At 43.2% G+C, this 14319-nt stretch overlaps 1 protein-coding gene across 8 annotated transcripts in view; it reads right to left on the bottom strand.

The window, feature by feature from the left end:
* Positions 1–14319, bottom strand: part of LOC133389569 (ephrin type-B receptor 5) — a 214905-nt gene that overhangs the window by 16721 nt on the left and 183865 nt on the right. For all 8 annotated transcript variants that reach the window (XM_061637532.1, XM_061637546.1, XM_061637498.1 and 5 more), the window contains exons 7-9: positions 4060–4184; positions 2751–2913; positions 1706–1820 (exon numbers count right to left, since the gene is read on the bottom strand). In XM_061637532.1, the coding sequence (XP_061493516.1) occupies positions 1706–1820; positions 2751–2913; positions 4060–4184 (403 nt within the window). The remainder of the gene's footprint in view (positions 1–1705; positions 1821–2750; positions 2914–4059; positions 4185–14319) is intronic.

Below are 14319 nucleotides of genomic sequence, written 5' to 3'. Positions count from 1 at the left end.
TGACATGAAATGGGGATGAGCACCGTTCCTACATGGAAAGGTATCTGTAGCTTTTTAGTTTGGGGCAGTGATGGGGAGATTACGAATGTCCCTAGCTATGCATGCCTACTCAGAAGTAAGTCCTGCTGAGTTCAACACAATTTCCTTTTAGTCTAAGGGAAGACATCAGGAATGTAGAAAATTATGCATGGCACTGTAGAAGGAGGAATATTTTTCTCCTTTTTCTTATGATAGCATAAACAGCTGGTATAGCACAGTGGGGAGGAGAGCCTGGCTGGGAGTCCAGAGTCTGTGAGTTCAAATCCCCACTCGTGTCTCCTGGGTGTAAAGGGCCAGCCAAAGATCACCCCCACAGTGAGTGGCTCAGGGGTTACGTGCCCTGCCACCTGTGCAGCCGTGGGCAAGCTGCATAATCCCAAGGAGCCCAGTTGCCCCCCAGCTTGCAGTTGCGGACAAGGAAGGTGCTGGCTTGTGCAGCTGTGGCATGCTGAGCAGGCTCTAGCCAGCTGGGGAGGACTAGCTTCAGAGGGAGGCAATGATAAACCCCCTCTGAATACCGCTTATCATGAAAACCCTATTCATAGGGTAGCCATAAATTGGGATTGACTTGAAGGCAGTCCACATATGCACATCTTATGACAGCAGAGGTCAACCAGTGGAACTGATCAGTAATATGTTTAGGAGAGATAAAAGGAAGTTCTTCTTGACCTAACATATAACTAACTTATGGAATCTCCTGGTACAAGGTGTGGTGTTGGCAATTAGCTATTGTTGAAAATAGGATGCTGAGCGAGATTGACCCTTGGCTTGATCCAGCTGCTCTTCTGATATTCTTAAGTACTGGACAGAAACATCTGCATAGAGCAAAAGAGTTGTTGCCAATCCACAGGGTGTTTACCAAATACCGGCTCATGACTGCTTCTGATGTTCATTTTCCACTTCAACTTTTTTTTTTTTGGAGTAATATTCAGCAGCATGCCTCCCTTTATGTCTGAACAGCTTCTAGCAACACTCCTTACAACAGGCTGTATAAAGTAGTTCGTGATTCCTTTCAGTGACATATTAATTGCAACGTTCCTAGAAATAATTTGGGGGGGCATTATTTTGAATGCATTGGGCAGAGCACTGTGCATTCCAAAATTCACACTTTCAAAGGTAGTAAATGCATCTGGTTGAAGTACAGGAAGCCTTTGGACTATCTGGAGATAATATATAGATTTGGGGCTTGGGGACTAGAAGGGGGGAAAAGCACCTAACTTCCACTTTAATCAGAGTGAATTTATTTATTTATTGAATTTCTTAGTTGCCCATCTGGCTGGCTATCAGGAACCATATGGCTGTGCTCTCAGCTTGTCCAACCTGCCTGCTAGTTTGCTATTTTTGTACTTTCGAGGTGCCTTATGTTAGGAGCTTTACGCTGAAATTTGAGGACCCCGTGATCCAGTGCTTCCTCATTTTCCCCTGTTATGTTTATCCAGTTACAGACAGATCTGTGTCTGGGGCAGAAGACGACTGCCTTGGATCTCCCTTGTTAGACATTCAGAGATGGAAGACATGGCAAACTATCTCTACCAGTGAAGATATAAGCCACAATGGGGTCTCCATTGAGGAACAGTTGTTTTAAACTGTTGGGACTCCCTTGCATGAGGACCTGGTATGTGTTGATGCACATGGATCTCTCCTGGGGTGAGGACAGAAAACTCACCTCTTGAAGACAATGGCAAGGATGGCAATGGCCGCAATTACCAGGAAGGCCAGACCGCCAAGTGCTGAACCCACTATAAGTGGCAATCGGTCTTGTACCATCTCGGAGCGCTCACCTGTCATAAAGGATAGTCAAAGTTTATCCAAGCCTCCCAATGAAACATTTACACCTTCCCAACCTGTTGTCAGGAGCTTCTGTAGCTAGAAGCTGGATCTTTTGGATCTGTACTCTGTTGCCCGATATAGTGAGCCCCCGGGGTTGTAAGGCAGATGGCCCCTTGGCTATGCTATGTTCTCAGGCTTTGGGTTGACTATGCCCACAAAGGGAAGCCCATTAGTGTCTCTGTACCTAGTAGGGCATAAAGGCTTCCAGGTCAGGGTCAGACTTTGCCTAGGCAACAAGCAGCTGTGACTCTGTCAACTTGGCTGTAAGCTCTCTGTGGTCGGACTCTATTGCCTGCCCAGATGTGGAATTATCTGAAGTGCCTCAGTCTTGGGGACTCACTCTCTGTCTCTCTCTGACACACACACCCCTCTTGCATTGTTGCCCAGCACTCTGAAATCTGCTTTGTTATCAGCCTACCTTTCCAAAGCCTCTCTCCTTCCTTTCCTCAAATCCACTCCTATACCCATATCGGGACTTAGGTGCCTTCTACAACACTTCAGGACCAGATAGTGATATTTTGGTGCAAGAGGTACAGAATCCACCCTCCCACTAATTAATGTGGCTCATACTCCACCATAAGAATTCTCCCACACAAGCCTCATTGACATAATGAGGTTTATGCAGGAGAACCTTTTGGTGCCATAGTACATAAGGGTCTGTGCACAATGAAATGATGTAACGTGTAAACGAGGCACACCTTGACTCTACACAACCATGAGGGAAGTCAAGGCACTCATTAGCCTGTGAGGCATGTGAGAACTGTAAAAGTTTATGAGACTGATACAGACAGAAAGCCATGATATTGTGCAGTGGAGGAGGAACATAAGGGAAATATGTAGGAACTCTTAAGTTTGAAAGTTCATGAAGTTGTGCCACTTACTTCCCACCAGAGTCTGGAAATACATCTTTCCACTGTATGGCCCATAGCCCACTGCTGTCCGAGCTCGTACCTGGAAGGCATATATCTTCCCTGGGCTCAGATTGGAGATAGTGGCCATATTAGTCTCACTGGTTACAGTGAATGCGTTGTCCTCATCTTCTGACTAGGGATCAACAATCCATCATGAGAAGCTGACAAGCATAATTCCACTTCGTTTTCCTCAGCAATGCTCCCTCCTGGGCTCACCAATCACTCCTTTACAGAGTTGAGATAAGCAGTGCCTCCCCCCATCTCCCAACCTTCCAATCTAATCTCTGGATTTGTCCAATGCCTTTGCCCACTACTCTACTAACTTGGCCTAGAGAAGAGAGGAGGCTAAAGGAGAAACAAAGCAATGGCTTGTGAAACAGAACAAAAGAAGGTTGTCATAGCTAAATTCTAAATACATAAATGTGTTTATTATTTCTGTATTTAGAACATTTAGAAACCACTTGCTCAAAAAAAATCTGCAAGCGGTGTACAAGTCCAATGATATAATAAAGCACGACTAAAATACGCAAACCAATTAAAAAAATATATACACAAACCCATAATTAAAAAGAAAGGTAAAATCAATAAAACATTTAAAACAAATGCTCTGGGTAGGCTTGCTGAAACAGAAAAGATTCTGCGACTAAATGAACAAAAACAGATGTTGTGCATCAAGTTTTTTTGTTTTTAACACTTTTAAATAAATTTTATAAATTTTGTTTTATAGATCTGAAAGGTACATGTTCAGTTTATTTTTAATATACCCCCGACTTGGTGGTTGTGGGTTTGATTCCCCCCCCCCATGAGTGGTAACATAGGAACAGGTCCCTTAAGCAAAAAATGTCTTACTCTTCTAGTGGCAACCTCATCATCCAGTTCTAGAAGGGTAACAAAGGCTACAGCAGATTTACACTAAAAACCTAAACCAGTTTTAAATCCCCCAAGGAATCCTGGTACAGAACTATAGTTTTGTAAGGCGCTTGAGAATGTAGTCAGAAATATGTAAACCTCCCTACAGTCCCAAGAGGTTTCTTGATAGGAACTCATGGCCTTTATATTGGTTTAAACTTATAGTGTAGACTTGCACAGGCATGGAAAAACTTCTGGTGAATCACAAAATTCAGTTCCTAGTTTTAGCCCTGGTCTGTTCACGCTGTCTTATCACTTCATTTGCCACGTCTTGTCTAGCTGTGACCTCTACCTCTCCAGCCAGAGTGATAGCAGAAATACTCAGCTTCTCACATGCACCTGCAAAAACGGATTCCACACGCCAACTTACCTTATCAAAATAGCGCAGTTGATAATCCAAGATGATCCCATTGGGTTGGTCTGGCTGTGGCCAGGACAAAGTGATGCTGCCAGTTGTGCGACTCACCTGGTGCATCATGGGAACAGCAGATGGGACTGCAATAAGACAGAGAAATGAAGAAAAGACAAGAGAGTGAAATATTAGGGAAGGGAAGAGGAGGAACATCTAAAGCAATATACCATTTTTGCATTTTAAACTTGCCTGTCATTAATCACAAATAATTCGAAGGTGATTTGCAAAAGTACTGCCAGCAGTTTGTTTTGAGATGGCTGATTACTGAATCTTCTTAACAGTTTGTTGTAAAGTTTTTAATTAATAGTTTACTGAAAGAAGCCTAGACCTATTTGTGTTCTATCATTTCTCCAAGGAGCTCAGCCCAGCATACCTGGCATTGCTCCCTAACTCCATCTGTGCTACAACCCTGAGAGACGGCCTCAGGGATTTTTAAGTCCAAAGGGGGGCCTGAACCTGAGCCTCCCTAGGCCAGGCTCAGAGATCCATCCACTGTACTCACTGACTTGCAGTGGGATAAGTGAAATATAAATGTAATCAATGAACACAAAATATTTGGGGTCTCTTCCAACATTGTCCTGCATCATTTCCTCGTGGTATGTATTTACTGCTTCCTGCTATTTGTTCTGGTCTGACTGTTTTTCACACTCCATGGGGGTCTTCCTTCAGACACTGGCTGGTGCTTTTTCCTCAGGGAATCTGCAACAGCTAAATGTTTCTGACAGAAAGAAAATGATGGAGAAGAGGAGCCGGTCGCTGCTTCAAAGGAGCTGGGAGTGGGGAACACACTCCTGGTCAGATGAGCAGAAGAGGGGCACTCTGGCATCTGCTTGAAAAAATGAATGGAAATTGTCACAGAGAGTCTTCCTCCCACTACCTGAAATCTCTCAATCCTTGTCTGATCCAGCAAGGTTCTTTTTTGGGTCCTTGGGGTTTAGGTCACTGGTTTTTTGTAATGCTTTATTTTGCAAGCAGAGAAATAAGGTTCATTTTGGCCACTGGTACTACAGACAACAGCATTTATCCGAATGCTCCTTGCCAGTCTTCCCCAAGCCAATACTTAGTGGGAAAGTCTGGTGATGGTAGTAGAAATATCAAAGACAAACACACTAAGAAATAGGCAAATGCTAGAAACTTAAATAGGCCACACAACCTTGAATGCCACAGTCTGGATGGTGCATGGGGACCTACAGTACTGGTATGACACAGTGTACACATAGCTTTGATCTTCACAGTGCCAAATGTCTACAAAATGCACTACTTGTAGTTAAGAAAGATTGTGCTGGGCATATAAATGTACAAGCACCACATTGTTAGCTTCCCAGGAGCATCTAAGACAGCAGATTTCAAACTTTCTGTCTTCAGGAAACTCTTTCCATATTGACTTATCCGCTGCGGAATTCCTGCACATCTGCCACAAACCCCATAAAAATCTGTGTACATTTCAGAGGGTAATCAAGAGTATTCTAATGAACCCTTTCAATCCAAGCAAGATGTCAACCTAGCATACTGGCCCTTGCTGTTGCTCTGTATTAACGCAGAGTTTGCCCTAGAATCTACCCAACACTCTGGTGTAGGCAATCTTTCTTTGAAGGAAGGATAAACTTCCGAAGAACCACTGATTCCCTGGAACACAGTTTAAAACCACTGATTTAGCAACAGCAATATTTATGGAAATGTCCATACTGATGGAAACTGAGGATGCTCAAGATAGAGTCAGTGAAGAAAAATACAATTATATAACCTTCCTGTGTTTTCATTATATCTTACATGATTGAAATTAAGGCTGGTCTAAACTGGCAAACTAGGGCCAGTGTTAAACTCAGGAGCACCTGTGCCAACTGGCAAACATATGGCAAAGTAGTAAAGCCTCGAAAACTCTTGCTTTCTTCTCAGCCCTGGGAAACATAAAAGGATTGTGGGTGGGTTTTTCCCCTTCATATCAAACAAGAGGAAATTATTCAAGAAGCATCAAATCAAAGAGGCTTTAACCAGCTTAGGCAAGCAGGAACCAGTTTCAAATAATGTAAATCAAACAACAGTATGAAGGGAAAGATTACGCTGAAATATTTTTGGTCCTTCATGTTTCTTCTGTTCTTCACAACCTCCAGTTTTATTTATTTAAGAAAGCCTATCTTAGTTGAGAGAGAAACCACTTTACCTATTGCTGTTATTTTATATAATGTGAAGACACCTTATAGCATAACCGAGCCCTCTCTGTCTCATGAGAATGGAATGACCATGCATGAAGGCACTTAAACATACTTAGATTACGGCTCAGTTCAGATGTGGGATTACATGAGCGATCCATGGGCTTGTGTGCTTTTTCCTCTCTCTTCCCTCAAAGTCTCATGCACAACCTTTTTGTGGTAATCCATAGTTTGCCATTATATCCTAAGTAAGTAAACCATGGTTGGTGTAAACTATGTTTGTCTGTGAACTATAATTGGAAACCATGAACAAACAATAGTTTTCCCTTTCGTTTTGCAGGCAAAGGAGGGTTTGCCTAGTTTGGTTATAAGAGCAAACTATGCTTTACTGTGAAAGAGAAAATGAGGGTGCCAGGAGGGAGAGCCTAGGCCAAACTGTATTTAATCAGAGGAGTTTTGTAGAGCTTCCTGAATGTTAGCAGGGAGGTACAGTGCCATATCTCCTCTGGAAGCCCTTCTTATAACACCAAATCATGGTTTGGTGTCATGTCTGAACAGCGTTTTTGTTGTGGCTGGAGGCAGTGGCGAAGACTCATAAAACAGTCGTAATCGACTTGAAGGCACAAAACAACCACCTCTTGCTTCTGCCAGTTTTGTAATGTACACCTGAAACCTGCATAGGGTATGATGCTCATTCACATTACAAATGGAGATGAGTATATGGGGAAAGTGTCATGTTTCTTAATATTCCCTCACATTAAAAAAGCTTGCCGGGTGTAGAGACTAGTTTAGCGCAGCAGACATGGAGTCTGCAGTGTAGGATGGCTCGGATATAATTAATTTTATTATTGTTCTAGCACCAGATCTGAAATAAAGTCGTTCTCAGCATTATGTAACAACTTTGATCTCATGTTGTGTCTCTGTGCAGATGAAGAAGGCTGGTATGAGAATGACAGCAACAAGGTGGGTATAGCTAGTGAGAGAGCAGCAGAGGAATAGTGAGGGGGTGCAAGCCAAAGGAAGGGAAGTAAGAAAAAAGGGTCCTTCCTAACCCTTTGGGCAAGAGCTGCAGCTCAGTGGTGCAGCACATACTTTGCATACAATCCCTGACATTTCAAGGTAGGACTGGAAATGACCCTCTGTGAAAACCTTGGAGAGCCACTGCTAGCCAGGGTAGACAATACTGAGCTGTATGGATCAATGATATCATAATGCCATTGTTGATATCATAATGCTGTTGTATAAATCTATGGTGCGGCCGCATTTGGAATACTGTGTACAGTTCTGGTCGCCTCATCTCAAAAAGGATATTCTAGAGTTGGAAAAGGTTCAGAAGAGGGCAACCAGAATGATCAAGGGGATGGAGCGACTCCCTTACGAGGAAAGGTTGCAGCATTTGGGGCTTTTTAGTTTAGAGAAAAGGCGAGTCAGAGGAGACATGGTAGAAGTGTATAAAATTATGCATGGCATTGAGAAAGTGGATAGAGAAAAGTTCTCCCTCTCTCATAATACTAGAACTCGTGGACATTCAAAGAAGCTGAATGTTGGAAGATTCAGGACAGACAAAAGGAAGTACTTCTTTACTCAGCGCATAGTTAAACTATGGAATTTGCTCCCACAAGATGCAGTAATGGCCACCAGCTTGGATGGCTTTAAAAGAAGATTAGACAAATTCATGGAGGACAGGGCTATCAATGGCTACTAGCCGTGATGGCTGTGCTCTGCCACCCTAGTCAGAGGCAGCATGCTTCTGCAAACCAGTTGCCGGAAGCCTCAGGAGGGGAGAGTGTTCTTGCACTCGGGTCCTGCTTGCGGGCTTCCCCCAGGCACCTGGCTGGCCACTGTGAGAACAGGATGCTGGACTAGATGGGCCTCTGGCCTGATCCAGCAGGCTCTTCTTATGTTCTTATGTTCTTAATGATCTGACTCAGTGAAGGCAGCTTTCTATGTTCCTAGCCTGTTACCTCCCCACTAGGGATGGACAAAACTCAGCAGCATTTTTAATGCCGATTTCTTCTAACATACTATACACCTCCTTGTGTGCACTTCTGCCTTATACATTTTTGCAAAGCACTTTTCCCTTATATGATGTATGCTTGTATGTTACTTTCACTAATATATGCATTTATATGCACACTTTAACCTTAGTATATACATCTACATAGTATATACATAATTTACACATTACGTGGCTGGAGAAAAGCATTACAAAATTCGGAGAAATGTGAATTTTGAAGGATGGCTGTGTTGTGGTTCACGTATACTTTCGGACAGTGCCAATTAGGCATGTTTGCCTTTAAAGGTGAAATCAGTCTAATTTCTGCCCCATCTTTACTCCCCACAACCAACTTTTAAAGTGTATCGCTTACGGTATTGCTCTTCCGCTACCTCTAAACACTGTGATAGTACTCCATACCTGGCTTGCTTTGATGGCTACTCAGCAGTGCACACATGAGACCATGAGTTGTAGCAACATGGGCTAGCAAAATGCCATGGCCCAATCCTGATCTGGAAGGCCCCTAATTGTGCAGAGAACTCAGTGGGATTTCTTTAACGTTGCTGTTTAAAAATAGAATGCAGTTTCTGTGAAAGGGGTGAGCAACTGGCATGCAAGGGGTACAGGCAGGCAGGAAATATGACCATTGCGTGTTTGTATCTGACCTTTGCCAGCAAACTGCTCCAAACGGTTCCCTCTAGAAACAGACAGCACTCCTCTGTTTCTTGATGATTAATTTAGGATGAGCACAACGGCGTCTGGAGGATTATCATGCCAATGGGTTTGTCTTCTTGCTTCACTTGCTCCAGAGGCACTCTATCAATCTTGCCCCCACCCTATAGTCATTCATTCACTCATTATGTTTATTTGCAAAGCACTGATGCCCTGCCTCTCCCTACAGCATGAGGCAGCTTACAACATATTTAAAATGAACAAGTAACTGTTAAAATAATTCATTAAAAACCACTTAAAATGAGCAGCCCCACCGCAGAGCAATAATGAAAAAAGAAAAACCAGCTTGATTTGTTTTGGCACAAAGAAACAGATGGCAGAACAGCATTTTTTTAAAAAAATGGGGGAGAAGCACCAGAACAGTTTCGATTTACCAATCCCCCATTTAAGCAGAGGAGTTTTGCAGTTTCCTGAATGTCAGCGGGATGGGACAGGGTCATATCTCTTCGGGAAACATGTTCCAGAGAAGTATAGCAACTCCCTATAAGTCCCTGTGCTACACACAAGTGCCTCAGCCTCAACAACCCTACCATTCCCAACCCACTAAATGTCTCTACACGTTGGCATTTAACTCCCGTTAAAGGCCCTTTCTAACATTTACTTCAGTACTTGGGGGATTACTGAGGCATCTCTTTCCTAATATACTCTCTTAACATCTGGACCTAGGTAGGAAGAGGCCACAAAATGGCTCCTTCCAACATCAGTGCTGCCGTAGATCTTGGGAGGGGCAACGCTGGTGTGAGAAGGTGCCATATCAGGTTCTTCCAAGTGATAGTGAAGGACTAGGAAGCAAATTAGTAGGAATACTTATGAAATTCTCCCCAGTAAATTAACCAGTAAGCTGGCAATCCACCCCACAGGAACATGCAGAAGTTGCACACATCCAACACCACCCCCATATGACAAATCCTCTGAGATGGGCTTAGGAAGCTTTCTTCAAAATTCAACATGAAACCTAGGGCTTATCCAAACGGAGCGGGATAATCCACGGTTTCCATATTCGGTTTGTCATCTGATAGTCTTCACTTTGCCTTTTAGTTCGCTCTTTCCCAATTAAAAAAACGCTTTTTTGCACCTGCACACGCAGCGGTAAGACCCCTACATTCTTTTCGCTTTTTCCAAGCTCCGCCTCTAAAACCTCCCCCTATCAACCAATTGGTCAGCAAAAAAATTATGTATGCTCCTCTCCCCCTTTGCAACAAGCACCATATGGCTGTAAAGGAGTTCTTGCCTTGGAAGGAAAGGCTGCTGGTCGGTTTCACGCCTGCCTTCCCAGGAGAATGAAATTGACAAAGCTTTCCCAGCAGGTTTGAAACCCACCAGCAATCCTTTTCTTGTTTGTATTTGCCATATTACACTTAAACCAATGTATGCTTTTCTGATTTGAAGCAACAGCCCCAGCAAGTACAATGAAATTGACAAGGCTTTCAGAGGCAGGCTGAAACCAACCACCCCTGCTTTCTCGCTTGCTGTGCATTGCAGATCTCACCCAGAGCGGCCGCCCAGTTTGCAGGCTGGCAAAAAATAAAATGCATCTGCGCAGTAGTTGCAGACACCCCCCCCAACACCCCACCATTGCGATGATTGGTTCAATTTTCCCGGGCTTATTCTCGCACATGCGCAAGAGTGCAGATACGTGATTGGCTGGAATGAGGAGAAGGGGCAAGGGGAAACGCCCAAGAACCGCCCATCAGCTGTAAAGTCTGCAGTATTGCATCCTAACTCCTGAAGGCACAGCGGATGATTCCCGATTTTAAACAGCAAATCGCATTTTTGCCGGTATTGCAAGGAGCGGATTTAACCTGCGAAAATGCGTAACAGCGCGAGACGTCATTTGGACGACCGAAAAATAATGAACACACATAGTGGGCATGTCACACATTTTGCAGTCGTCTGGATGAGCCCCTAGATAACTGAGGCAGGGTCTGTTCAATATGATGTAGACGCTGAACTGACGACTGGGCCCTCACCAGAATGTCGTCCAAGTACAGGTGAATGCACACACCCCTTGTATTATTATTATTATAATAATCCTTCCTCCCAGCAGGAACATTAAAACATCATAACAACAAACTTTAAAACACATTAAAACAAAACATCTTCAAAAACCTTACATAAAAAAAGCTTTCAAAACATCTAAGACTAAAAATATTTTTAAAAAGAATATTTAAGAACATATTAAAAAGCAATTCCAACACAGACGCAGACGGAGATATGCCACTACAGCTGCCAGTACCTTGATGAAGACCCTTGGTGCTGAGGACAGACAGAAGGGCAATGCCAGGTACTGAAAAGTCAGAAAAACATGAAGAAAAAGAAGGGATTTTACCATGCCAGCTGAAAAGACCCAACCTGAACTGTACATTATAGGCTCATTATATTTGAAAAATAATACATAAATAAATAGTACTATACATTTTAAAAGTGTTTTTTTTTAAAGGAAGGGGGGAAAGGTGGACATGAAAGAGGGGAGAGGAATATGTGGCACATGAGCAGGGCATCTGTGTTTCAGATACTGGCATTTTCTATGTTATATCTTAATTTAAACCAGAGATGAGAGACATGTGGCGCTTCAAATACTGTGGACTGCACCTCCCTGACTGTGGGCCATGCTGGCTGGAGCTGATGGGAATCCACAGGTTCCACAGCCCAACTGAAACACTCCAGGAATATATTCCAGCTCTATTTAATAATTTGTGCTTTTCTCCTTTTATATACCATTCGCATAAGGCTGGCTGTGCAAGAGAGAATGCTACTTTTGTACATCTTCAACAGCAGCTGTAATGGCAACAGCTGAATTAAAATTACTCATTTAATGAATATTTTGCAGCAGTGCTGAAAAATGCTTCGGTTTTTGCAATGCCATTTGCTCATTCATATACATTGTTCTCACTCACCCTCCATGACATCATTATATAGCCATATCTAATTGGCTAGATTGTGTTGTGACCAGCAGCCAAATAGCTAGTGACAGTACCCCATGTTTGGGCCTGCTGCCAATTGCCATTACTACTTCAATGAGACTGTTGCTGTCTCCTAACAAAGGCACATACAAATGTATGAAAGTTAAAAACCCTTGCTGAATAAAAGTGGAATGGGAAACAACTATAGCAAGGTTATATGGTTACACAGGATGCAAGACTATTGCAACTAGATTGAAAGAAGAGAGAAGATTTGAATAAATCCAGGGGGTGGCGGGGGCAGGGAGAGACACCAGTTGTGCAAGACTGAATAAAAGTCCCCAACAAGAAGTCACACGAAGAGAAAACCAAGAGAAGGCTGGCTTTAACTAGGAAGCAAAAGGCTGGACTCTGAGACAGATCTGATGTCAGATTGGATAGACCCATTCTCTTTGAGAGGTGTTTCTATCCAAAGAGTACCTCAACGCTTCCCGACTCTACAAAATTTTAAGTAATTGCCTCAGCTTTCTAAAAATATATATACAAACTATAATGTGCGTATTCCGTATCTCTACTTGCGACTGCCTGGCTTCCCTCTCCCTCACCCCATGCCCTGAACCTACGTAAGGGCAGAAATAGCAGGAGGCAGCGGTGGGAGTAGCTGACTTAACATCAATCTTATGCCACGTGCCAGTTCTAGGATTAGATGAGGAGAAAGTAAGAGCTGACAAAGCCAACCCACCAGTCAGTTGGCCTGATGAGACTTGCCCCTGGGGAAGAAGAGGAGAAGCCAGTGGCAAGTGTGAGAGGCTAGCAGCTGGTTCCGGACACAATGGTTATTTTTACCTGACTATTGTGTGTGGTGGGAATGACCTCAAAGGAGTAGCACTGAAGGGAAGTGACTCCCTTTGTGAGTTGTGCTGGGAGTTGTAATGCTCTAGAATTTTTTACTGAAATGTTGTATCCTGGATATGTTTATTTTTTTATTCCTTATTCAATGCATCACTTCTATACTGTTCAATTACATTCTTGATATATGGAGAGAGCCAGTGTGGTTTAGTGGTTAGAGTGTTAGACTAGAGTGTTAGACTAGAAGACCAGGGTTCAAATCCCCTCAGCCATTAAGTTCACTGGGTGATTGTGGGCTAGTCACTGTCTCTCAGCCTAACCTATCTCACAGGCTTGTTGGGAGCATGTACACCAGCTTGAGTTTCTTGCAGGAAAGGAGGAATATAAATGTAATAAATAAATAAAATGTTGGGGGGGGTTGTCTGATTTTTAATATTGTAAGCCACTCTGAGCACAGTTTTTGTGGAATTCTACTAAGGAGGCAGACCACAGGAGATTCAAATGGTGAAACTGGGGTCTACAGATCAAAGCATGCCATGATTCATTGATGAATCATGAATTGAAAACCTCATCCTTCTGCTCTGGCCTGCACTCTGTTATCTATGCTGGTGGCATACAATGAACATTTTGCCACAACAAATACAACTACTTCTCTTAGTCTTTCTGACACTGAAACTAAAACTGATGCATACAACATTCCTAGTCCAAAATGTTAAGACAATTAATAGCTGTATACATACCATCTTTAGGCTTACTGCATACAGTAGAAACAGTGGTGACAAGCTACAGGTAACAATCCCATTCACTATATGACCCCTGATTGGATGGGATCTCTCCCATGACTCATCCAGAAAGAAGCAACACAAGCCAGAGGAAACAATTGTACTGAACAGTTGGTTTTTTTAAAAAAGGATATTGGTACAATCTAAACGGGTGGCGGGGGGGGAGTTACTCCACTAAAATTACCAGTTTCTATCTGGTTTTCGCACCACCACTAAGAAACATCCCTGGATCTTGAAAGAGACATGATGTGGCATGTGATTGTGCAGACTAGCACCCTTCCTGAAACAAAGCAGGCACCATGAAGACACCTATGTAAGGGTCACTTGAACATCTGATGCATGAATGCAACTATGACAGCCCATTTCTTGCACATGGGGCCACATCTGACTTGCAACCAACCTGTGGATTTGCAATCAACCAGACATAATCTCTCTCCCTCCTGTCAGTTCCCTTCCTTATTTTGCAGTCTGGGGATGAATTCTGTGCGCTGTAGGGCACTGGCTCTAGAAATTCATTTTGTGCATGCCAGACCTCTTGAATACCGAGCATGGCAATTTGTCACTGCTCTACCTTTTGCTCTCTTCTAATGAGGTTTATATGTGGAGACACAGTAGCTCTGTGCCTAATAACGCTTAGATAATTTGCTGCCACAAGCAATCTATTAGGATCTGCGTGTCCTCAAGATGGCAGTGGGACCAGGCTTTTAATGGGAAGCTCAGCAATTGCCTTCAGTCTGCTGCTTGTCGCATTAGGGATCAGGAATGTTTTTACACATGCACCATTTGTGACAATCAAGAAAGCCAGATGG

The sequence above is a fragment of the Rhineura floridana genome, chromosome 1, assembly GCF_030035675.1.
Source record: "Rhineura floridana isolate rRhiFlo1 chromosome 1, rRhiFlo1.hap2, whole genome shotgun sequence".
Taxonomy (NCBI): Eukaryota; Metazoa; Chordata; class Lepidosauria; order Squamata; family Rhineuridae; genus Rhineura; species Rhineura floridana.
This window is presented reverse-complemented; position numbering and strand designations above follow the sequence as displayed.